At 41.9% G+C, this 10,789-nt stretch overlaps 1 protein-coding gene across 3 annotated transcripts; it reads left to right on the plus strand.

Moving 5' to 3' along the window:
* The first annotated feature begins 48 nt into the window (after positions 1–48).
* Positions 49–10,757, plus strand: SLC35A5 (solute carrier family 35 member A5). Of its 3 annotated transcripts, none has more exons than XM_066340936.1 (7): positions 49–135; positions 1,386–1,538; positions 2,257–2,355; positions 3,549–3,685; positions 6,839–6,906; positions 8,134–8,929; positions 10,373–10,757. In XM_066340936.1, the coding sequence occupies exons 2-7, from the start codon at positions 1,409–1,411 to the stop codon at positions 10,439–10,441; spliced, it is 1,299 nt and encodes a 432-aa protein (XP_066197033.1). In that variant the 5' UTR covers positions 49–135; positions 1,386–1,408; the 3' UTR covers positions 10,442–10,757. The 3 variants fall into 3 exon arrangements, with proteins under 3 accessions (XP_066197033.1, XP_066197032.1, XP_066197034.1); XM_066340935.1 differs by lacking the exon at positions 49–135 and adding an exon at positions 230–468; XM_066340937.1 differs by lacking the exons at positions 49–135; positions 1,386–1,538; positions 3,549–3,685 and having other exon boundaries at positions 2,285–2,355.
* Positions 10,758–10,789: the final 32 nt, after the last annotated feature.

Genomic DNA, 10,789 nt, shown 5'->3' on the forward strand with positions numbered 1-10,789 from the left:
GAGCTTGCGCGTTCCTCGAAGTCACGGGGGCGGGGCCCGGCCGGCGGGGCCGAAGGGGGGGAGGAGGAGGGCGCGCGCGCGTGTCCGCGAGGGGCGGGGCAAGGCGGGGAGGTGCGCGCGGCCCCGCCCCGCCAGGTGAGGCCGGGGGGGGCGGGGGGGGTGAGTCGGGGTCAGAGACGGGGGTGGGGGAGCGCCGAAGGGCCTTCGTGTGGGGCCCGGGGGGAGCCCGGCCCTGGGCGGCGGGGATGAGTGAGGGGAACCGTGCTGCCACAGCCTCCCGAGACCCGGAGCGCCGGGGTGCGCCTGGCCGCGGCGTCCGGGCACCGGGCGCTGCTGCCTCGGAGCCCCGCTGGCCCCGCGCGGCCGCCGCCCCGCCGCTCGCGGCTGCAGCCTGAAACAGCGACGTGGCAGGAGGCGGTCGGCAGAGCCCGGCGGGTGTTCCTCCTCCGCTGCGGAGAAGGTGGCGAGGTGGGTGTCCCCCCCCGGTCCGGTTCGCCGCGCTCCGGCCGCCCTGCCGGCATGGGACGGACCGTCACCGTGAGACAGAGCCCAGCCCGCAGCCGGCCCCGAGGGGCTCTCCCTCCCCGCTCGTCCCTCGGCCGGCTGCGGGGGCCCCGGGGCCCGTTAATGGGTTGGGCGAGTAACGGCGGCGCTGGAGGCGGAGGAGCCGGCTCTGGCCGCCCTGTGCCTTCCCGCCGCTCGGAACCAGCCGGCGCCGGGGCAGCTCTGAAGGGCTCGTCTCGCTTCGCTGCTGCAGCGCTTCTCCTTGCTGGGATTAGGAGCAAGAGCGCTTAAAAAATATTAAAGAAAAATAAGCCTGTGAAATATTTAATTCTTTTAGCTAATCCGTATGCCGCAGTTGCAGACTTCTCAGGAATCAGCCTCCCTGTGTATATATGATTTATCCCCCTTTGACGGTCTTTGTAACATACCCTTCTCTGAGGCGTGACCTTACCGCTCTGCCTGAAAGGAGGGTGTAGCCGGGTGGGGGGTCAGCCTCTTCTCCCAGGCGAACAGCAACAGGACAAGAGGACACAGCCTTAAGCTGTGCCGCGGTAGGTTTAGGTTGGACATCAGGAAGAATTTCTTCCCAGAAAGGATGACTGTGTATTGGAATTAGAGGTGATGGAGTCACCATCCAAGGAGGTGTTTTAAGGAAAGACTGGATTTGGTGCCATGGTCTAATTGACATGGCAGTGCTCATCATAGGTTAAACTAGATTTTTTTTTTTTTTAATAAGAAAACAATAGTTGTAGAACAAGAGCGTGGCTTGCTCTATGTTGCATCTTTGCATTACAGAAAACAGTAAAATACACTTATTTGGCCTTGTGTCACCAGTTTCTGGAGGTACTGTTCATAGTGTTTTTTTATCCTGCCATCCAAAGGGTGCTAACAGTGAGGCAGCAGAATGAAGTTGGAGAGGTGTAGTCGATTTGCCCTTTGCTCCAAGACAACCAGCCAGACCTTTCTACTTGGAGGAGTGTTCATTGCGTTGGGCTCAAGTCGAATCCTCCTGATGAAGTATTCTGCTAATGAAGGTACTGTTGGACACTATCCATGATGTACCTTGAATAAGAAAGCATTGATGTTTGGGCTTTACCCAAAAACCCTACTTCTCCACCTGCAGAGTTATTTGCATAAACATCCTATTATATTTATAGGGAAGTGTGTTTCTGTGCTGGAGAATCTCCATCTAGCCAGTGGTCTACCATAAAGGTATAACTTGGGTTGCAAGGTGTACGATCTGCCTTTATAAGATGTGGCAGGTGATTTATTTTATAGCTAACTCTTCGTAGACAGGATTGTTGTGTAAGCACTATTGGTAGTACATGATTTGATTGAAATGTTTTTCTTGCAACAGGCTTAGGAGAGAAGTGGTATCCTAGTGGGTGTGCTAAAACTGGCTGGTGTTGCCAGTCCTGAAAGTAGGTTATGTCATCCTGGAAAGTAATTTTTTTGGGAAGGGTTAAAAAGTACCACATTGGTCTTTGGGGAAAACCTTCCCATTTTAATTTGTTTTTAAAAAGCTGTGTTCTGCTGTGAACTGGGACTAAATGAGGAAAGAGTTCAACTCAGAAAAGAGGCTATTCAGGAAGATGTATATTATAAACTTTGAAACATTTATAACAGAATGTTATGACAAAGCCTTTTGTGACTAAAATTGTGATTGGAATGGTTAAAATAGATTCTTGCTCCAATTAGGAATGCAGGAGACAGAAACTGATTATGTACTCTCTGATTTGCTGGATCCCACAGATAACAAGTATGATTACCTTCCTACAACAGTGAACATCTGTTCTGAAGTAGTAAAACTGGTTGTATGTGTAGTGTTGGCAGTCTGGAATAGGAAAAAAGGTAAGTACCTACTTTTTAAATAACTAAAATGTGTTGACTTTCTAAGATTTGCGGTCCTACAAACACTTCTTTTTAAACAACAGATGACAGTCCCCACTTGCCACAGATTTTGCATTGCAGGTGATTTTTTTTCTTTCTTTTCTGTCCTGATGTAAACACAACGAGAGATTAACTTCATAGTATTTCAAAATGGTGCAGAACAAATATTTAAATTGGAAGAAGGTGTCAGGCACTGGGGATTCATGTTAACTTGAACTGTTGGTGTTGTCTACTTCTCCAGGAAACAGTTATGGCTCTGGCAAGCTAATAAAATTTGCACCTTCACCATTTAGTACAGACTTACCTAAGACAGTAAATATATTCAATTGGTGTTTGCCACCATTGCCTACCACTGATTGCATGTTTTCTGGTTTTCTTTCTTTCTTTTTTTTTTTCTTTTTTCTTTATCCAGATGTCTGAATTTTTCTGAGCTCAATGTGTTGATGATTCAGGAGAGAATTAGCTATCACTGGATAGTTTTCATTTCATTAAATGTAATTTTGATGCCAGCTCTGGAGTAGTCTAAAGTTTATCACAGCCTTCGTCCTAAAGTTTGTGTCCTTAATACCTAAGTAAATGTCATTCTTTGTGCTTTGTCCTTTCTTTCTTTCTTCTTTTCTTCCTATATGTTCTCTTTATACCCAGATGCTGTACTGTGGTCTGCAAATACTGAATTCTGGTTTATTTTGTACTTCTGACTTTACTGGCTGACTTTTGGGTGCTCTGTGAAGGAATCCACTATCTGTGTTATTGTTCCTGTTGTAGATTTGATCAAAAGTCAACAGGAAGTCACACCCAGTAAGGATATCACTGCTGTGTAGGGATTCTGGGGTGCTATTTGGCCCACAAAGATTGGTTGATAATGGAAGTTTTGTTCCCAGTGGAGAAATGTTGTGATGAATGTAACAGATTCTGTTATGTTTTCTCTACTGAAGCAAGGAGGTGAACACCACAGAGAGTTGCTGCTGCAACTGTGTGTTCTGACCTGGAACACAGGTTCCTGTCTTGCCAGAGAACTGTGGAACCCAAGTGTTTTCAGTCTAATGGTGTTCCTCAAAAGAGAACAGTGATACTTATTCTATTACAAGGGAATGGGCTTTCAAAATAATAGGAATGATGTCTTTCTTACTGATTTCTTTTTTTTTTTTTTTCAGAAAAGGGTTGTATGGATCATCTCTCTGAATGTTTTTCCTGGAAGAATGTATGTAATTCCATGAAATGGTCAATTCCTGCCTTTCTTTACTTTTTGGATAACTTGATTGTCTTCTATGTACTGTCCTACCTCCAGCCAGTAAGTATACTAATACTGGATAACATGTCTTCTAATATCTTAGTGGGTAATACTGCTCTTGGCTGTCTACTGTGGTAACACTGGCAAGGCAGGACTGTAACTGAGTCTGGCTGCTGTCTTAACACTGGCAGGTGAAAGAATAATCTGTTACCTTCCCACTCTCTTGCTGGCTGGTCAGTGTTGTACAACTTTCACCAGAGAAGAGTCTTTATATTCTCTTCATCAAAAATGATTTAGAAATAGGGTGAAGTGCCTAAGAAGTGGGAGAGTTTTGGTACTTTTCCTCCTATGCCTCCTTCAACTCTATTTCTCTTTCAATCAATTTGTTTCTCTTGTTATTATTTGAGCTGCACTTTTCTGTGGGGCTTTTACCACTCCATATATGTGACATACAAGTGTATGAGTAAGTGTAATCTCACAAAGGGAATAAGTGTAACAAAAACTGAGAAGGAGAAGAAGAAAACAAACTTAATTTTTGCATTTGTTTGTTAGCTATGTTTAGGTATAAAATTTAGTTGGTAATTTCTTCTAGCTATCCTCATCCTTTTTGATGAACCATATGTTTAGGAAATTGTACCAGATTTGTGCTTACCTTTATTTTTGAATCTTGATACTTTTTGGTTCAGAATCTATGTTTGCAGTAAGATGGAAACAGATGATTTGTGCTTGCTATAAAATACTGTGGCTGCCCCTGTTGAAGATTAAAAATAAATGGTTTTCTACCTTCTCTATCAGAATTTCTCTTTAAAATATTCTCTTACGTGTATATTTCGGTCACTGACAGACCAATCCAGAGTCTAGAACAGGGCTCAGCTGAAAAAACCTAATAAAATCATGAGTCTGATATCTTGAAAAAAACATGCACAGCTGCTTGGGTTTGTGGTTTGTTATATGGGGAGTTTTTGTTGATAGGATTTTTTTGGTGGTAGTGGTGTGATTTTTAGTTAGTTGAGGTTGGGTTTGTTTTTTTGTTTTGTTGGGGGTTTTTTTGTGGATTGTTTTGGTTTTTAGTTTTAGGAAGGAGATTTAGCTATAATATTTGTAGAAGCAAAGCCTGGTATATATAAATGCTATTTTTGTCTTAAACAATTTCATTTGGTTCAGTTAAGGTAATCCTTTGTAATACACACAGCTTTTGTTTCACATACATGCACACCTAGACATGCACACCTTCAGAACACGTGCTCTAAGATTCCTCTTTTTATAATTTCTAGCATCTTTTAATTAGAGAAATTCTATGATGGTTACCTGAAACTGTAACATTACTATGATAAAGAAGTATTAAAAGAGATAACTAAATATCTCTAAGATGGAATATCCTGGTAGTGTACAAGATCATGAATGTGAAATGTGAAGATGCTTAAAAGGAAGATGGCCATACCTGACTGAACTTGGACATATGACTTTAAATACAAAGTAGTTTTGGGACTAAGTAGTACCTGGGTGAGCAGTTGCTGAAATTAAAGAGTTGCTTTGATGAGATTTTTTTTCTGCTTGAAACTTCAGCTATAACTCTAGGTACCTTTTAGTGGCTAAATTTCCTAGGGCCAAATTACCTAGGCTAAATTACCTTACGAGATTTTGCTTGTGATGTGCAGATTAGTGGCATGGGGAACTTTAATATTCCCATTTCTTTTCATCTAGAACAGAGGTCTCTTGAGGTTTTAGAGAACAAAGGGACTCAAAATTAATTTCTTTGGATGGGGGGCATTGAGTGTAAAGCAAAACCAGAGTGTGCATGGAACACTTCTACATTTTGCATAAAGGCTTCTTTTTTTCCAGAGTGATTTCTGCCAGGTTTCCTTGTTTATTCAGTATTTTTCTCCTTCCACAGTGTTTCACCTAACAGGAATATTTACTGGGTTTTAATTTTGCAAAGTGGACAATTAAGATGTGTTTTCTTTGGCAGGTGTCTCATTGTCAGTAAGTCTTTAGCTTACTTGAGAGCCTGTGTTGTGCTATTTCATTAGAATTACTGTTCAGCAGACAGTATGTTGGGATAAAGTGGAAGATAATGAGAGAAGAGTCTGTGCTTTTCCTCTGGCCCATGAAAAAGACTCTCTATAGCAGAGTTGGGAATGTGGGAATGATGAGAAAATTCAAGGGAAAAAAAATCTGTATTTTGTACTCCTGAATCCATATATGCTTTCATGTAAAATTGTCTAAAAAAGATGAGATCACTCTGAGGCTCAATTGGACCAAAAACTTCAGATGCCTGGATCTTTTGTCCATGTACTGACTTTACAGAGCAGTCCAGAATAACAGTTTGCAAAACACCTCCGCCCTCAAAAAAAGGATTTTATTTTTCCTACTGGTGCTGGTGGATTCTGGTCTTTACTGGTAACTGGAGTGCCTAAAAGAGCCTCTTCTTAGTCTGGTGTCTCAGTATAAAGTGTCTTAATACAGAGACAAAACAGACAATGCTTGCCATAAGGAGGTTGCAGCTTGGGATCATGGCCATAAATTACAGCACTGAAGTTGTTACATAGTTATTCCCAAATTAAATAGAAGCTTTAGAGTTGTCTTCATTTGTACTTTGAAGTAGATTTTTTTTTAATTACAGTTGCAGTCTTGAAAATTCAAGCCAAGCACCTCTTTATCTTTGATAAATTCTACAGTGAAAGCACTTGACATACAAGAAGTTTTTTTTCTGCAAGTGCCTTGTCCAAGTCTGGAATGTCATGAGCACTGCAAATGGCACTGTAGCCAGGAGCAGCCTCACCTTGCTTTATTCTTCACTCTTTGCTTAATTCTTTTCTTATTCTCACTTTGGCGCAACTTCCTCCTTTGTGTTGGTGCAGCTGGTTTTGCAACTGACTGGTCAGCCCAGCTGGGGAACAGATCTGACTGAAAATTAAACTGTTCTCCGTTATGTAAGTTTTCTGTTGCATTGGTTTCCTCACATCTTCATTTCAGTGTAGCTTTCCACACTGCAGTGGAGCTTGGGCTCTGTGATTTCCCTGAGATTTTGAAAATGGGACTTGAATATCATTTTACAGATGTGTTATTGTACCTTTTGGGTGAGGAAGAAAATTCAGTACCAGTGCTTTTCACTGTGGCACCTTGCAGGAAGGTGAACACTCGAAGTCTGTAGGTTTTTGGTGTCCATGGTGTGCCTGGAGTATAACTTTTTTCCTCTCCTTCTCTTTCAAGGCAATGGCTGTACTCTTCTCAAATTTTGTCATTATAACAACAGCTCTTCTCTTCAGGATAGTGCTAAAGTAAGTAGTATTTGCTAAAGTAAATGAAATCTAAATCTTCCTAGCTTTGATGAAGTTAAGCTACATTTTTTCTCTTTATCTGATGGAAACACTAATTCTCTGTCATTGCGGCTATACCAGCTTGGAGAGGTGGTTTTGTTTTCTACATCTGAAGGTGTAGGAAATAATATATTAGGAGTCCCTATGTGAGTCTACATATTTGGTCAACTCTAGTAGAAAACAGTTGAAATCATGATTATATAGTCATTGAATGGTAAGAAGAAAGCTTTCATTTATACATTAAATATCTTTTTTCATGATTGCCAGTACTTCTTACCAGTCTGTTGCAGTTCTTAATTGAGTGTAAACAGGGTGTAGTAAGAGGAAATGAGATATGTAAGAGTCAAAGACAGAGGTGTGTTTGGTTCATTAGTCATGTGACAAAAGCCAGACAGGGTGTTCTGCTTTACTGAATTTGTGCTCTTTGTAGTATGATTTAGATTCAAAAAAGACTATCAGGGAAATGGGTATTAACTTTACACTCTAAAAGTTGCTTGTGTTGAATACGGCACAAATAAGTCCTTGCTGTAGGTGTTAATATGCCAAAACAGTGCCTGATAGTCTGACTTGAAATGCTTTTTCTCATTTTAGTTTTGTGTCTCTTGTGATGGCACAGTTCACTTAATCTTCCAGATTTTTGACTTTTGCCAAGATAAACAGGCTTTGAGTGGAAAAACAGTATAAATAGTTCTAGTAATCTTATAAATTATTTGTAGATTTATCAGTTACCATCATAAAATACTATAAAAGGGCTCCAAATCATGGGGGAAAAGACCACTATAGTGAACGTTTTTGAAAGAAAGATGGTAATTATCTGGATGTCTGTGATTTTTTTACTTTATTCATCAGACCTTTGTTGCCGTGGAGATGGGAGTTGCTTTTAAGTTATCAGGCAATCAGTATCTACAAATAACAGGATCTTGAAAGGCCTGTTATTCCTTTTCCTTATTCTTCCAAATAAAGAATACTTCATTTTGTACCTCTTTGATTGCCAGTCTCGACCCTCTTTGCCATAGAAAACCACATTGCATTTTGGCATTTTATTGTATTCTGAAAAGACTTTTCTTTACACCTGTCTGTCTCCTTATCTGTGGCACTATGTCTTTTATATGTTTTATAAATCTGGATATTCTGTAATTTAATTTATATCACTGTGTTTCTGAATTTAGTGGCTTTTTTGTGTATCAGGCGAAGACTCTCTTGGGTACAGTGGGCGTCTCTGGTGATTTTATTCCTGTCCATCGTTGCCCTGACTCGAGGAACTGGAGGCCATCAGCACAGCTTGGCTGCACATGGATTTCATCACAGTATGTTTTTTAGGCCCTCTAACCACTGCCTTCTCGCTGCTGGACCTGAGGAAGTATGTGTGGAAAAAGGCAACTGTGCAGCACCAAGTTTCCTCCACAGCTTCCAATGGAATGTGACCAGTACCATGGCAGGAGCCTTGAAGCCTCTCCGCCTCAGCCTGGGCCATCTGCTTATTCTAGTGCAGTGTTTTGTGTCTGCCCTGGCCAACATCTACAATGAAAAGATGCTGAAAGATGTGGATCAGCTTGGGGAAAGCATCTTCACACAGAACAGCAAACTCTATGCCTTTGGAGTGCTGTTCAATGGGCTCATGCTGGTGCTGCAGGCTAAGGACCGGAGGCAGATAGGGAACTGTGGCTTTTTTTATGGACACAACATCTTCTCCGTGGCTCTTATATTTGTCACAGCTTTCCTGGGGCTGTCTGTAGCCTTCATCTTGAAGTTCCGAGACAACATGTTCCATGTTATGACTGCTCAGATCAACACTGTCATCATCACCACTGTGTCTTTCATCGTCTTTGACTTCAGGCCTTCTCTAGAGTTCTTTTTGGAAGCTCCTGTAGTGCTTCTCTCCATATTCATTTATAATGCCAGTAAAGCAAGAGGCCTGGAATATGCCACTCTGCGGGAAAGGGGAAAACTCATCAAAGGAGATGCATGGGAGAGGTCAAGTGGGGTAAGGCTTTTCAGTACTTGTCTCCTTTGGTTTCTCTTTTGTTTCACCTCCCTTTATGCTAAGAAATGTTTGGAAGAATCAACTTGTGTGTGACCTGACTCATCCTTCAACACTAAAGCTCTGCAGTATTTCTTAAAATCTTGGGTATTGCTTCCATGTGCCACTCTTTGAAATCACGAAGCCTTGGTAAGAATTGCTCTCCTGCTGTGACTGTAGACAGTCCTGGGAGCAACTTCAGCTTTGTACAAACCTTTCCTTGAAAGCTTTATAAGCAAGAGAGTTATTTGCCCAGGGCATTCAGAAACTGGAATTGATGTCTGGGAAGTAATTGTACCTAAGTAGAACTGGTAAGTCTGTGTAGCTTAGACCACATAATCAGGAAGTTAACACATTTGATGTTAAGGTACTTTCTACCATAACAGTCACAGATAGCTGAAGACAAAAGGGCAATGTTTAAGTACAGAGTTTTAACATGGTTTGGGTTTGTTTTCTTCCTGTATATTTCCTCCAGGCCTGCTAGTGTTTTTGTTCTGATTTGAAGAGTGATCTAGTTACCTAGAAGGTGTCGGGGCCGGCTCTTAGAGCTGTCATTCAGCTGGGCTGAGCAGTCGCCTAAGGGGGAGGGTTGATGCTTGTGTGCGTCACCCGCGGGTAGGGACGGGCCGTGTGGATGCACACTGTGACCAGCAGAGAGCGCTGTCCCCTCTGCCTTACGAAAAACTTGAAGCTTGGAGATGTTTTCCAGAAATTCCACGTGGTGCCTTTTTAGGTTGTTGTTTAATGAGCAATAAATAACACAAATTCACATACTTTTGGTATGCCAGGTGCCATCTATTTTAGCACTTACAACTAGGCAGCTGTTGTAGAAACGAATAGCATTATGTGAGCATGGAAAGCCAGCTATATCTTGGGCTGCTGCATCAAAAGCAGCATGAACAACAGGTCAAAGTATGTGACTCTGCCCCTCTGCTCGTGTGAGACCTGTAGTACTGTGTCCAGCTCTGGGCACTTAGATCTGCTGGAGCAAGTCCAGGGGAACGTGATCAGAGGGCTGGAGCGCCTCTGCTATGAAGACAGGCTGAGAGAGTTGGGAATGTTCATCCTGGAGAAGAGAAGGCTTCAGGGAGACCTAGCATTCTTCCACTACCTTCCAACCCAAACCATTTTATGACCGTATGGAGGAATAGACTGCAAGCTGGTTTAGGCAGTGAGTTACTGAAAAGTGTTAAAGATACTGGGAATGTTTTTTATGAGTATGTATTCATAAACCTTATATTACACTAGTAAGAGATTTGAATTGCAGTGTCTTGATTTTGCTTTAAGTGATACCTGCAGAATAAACCTTACTCTTTTTTTTTTTTTTTTTTTTTTTTCTCCCCCAGTGGTATTAATAACAAGATGACTTTTGCTCACATTGTTCTCTTTTGCTTCTGATTTCTGTAGGATGGAGAAGAATTTGAGAGGTTGAACAAACCAAGCAGTGACGTTGATACAGATGAAGATTCCCTGTAGCATGAGGCTGGCTTGGAGGAGTGCTATTACTCACAGTGAGAGAGAGTTAATTTTCATTAACATAAGGAAGGGTCATTTTTCCCCACTGACAGACTATTTGGAACTGTTTTTGGGCTGGATGTCAAATGTGGATGAGGACTATATTCAAGCTGTATATATGGAGAGCTGTATTCTTTTGTGCCTGTCTCCCAGTGTCTGGAGAAATGGAAATCTGGAATGCCTTTGTAGCAGCTGGTGAATTTTACATGCAGCTTATGTGGCCTAACTTTGAAAGAGCTTGAATGAAACAAAAGTTTATTAAACAGTATGAATCCATCATCTTTTTTGTGTGTGTGTTTAGAAAGGCTT

The sequence above is a fragment of the Sylvia atricapilla genome, chromosome 2 (assembly GCF_009819655.1).
Source record: "Sylvia atricapilla isolate bSylAtr1 chromosome 2, bSylAtr1.pri, whole genome shotgun sequence".
NCBI lineage: Eukaryota > Metazoa > Chordata > Aves > Passeriformes > Sylviidae > Sylvia > Sylvia atricapilla.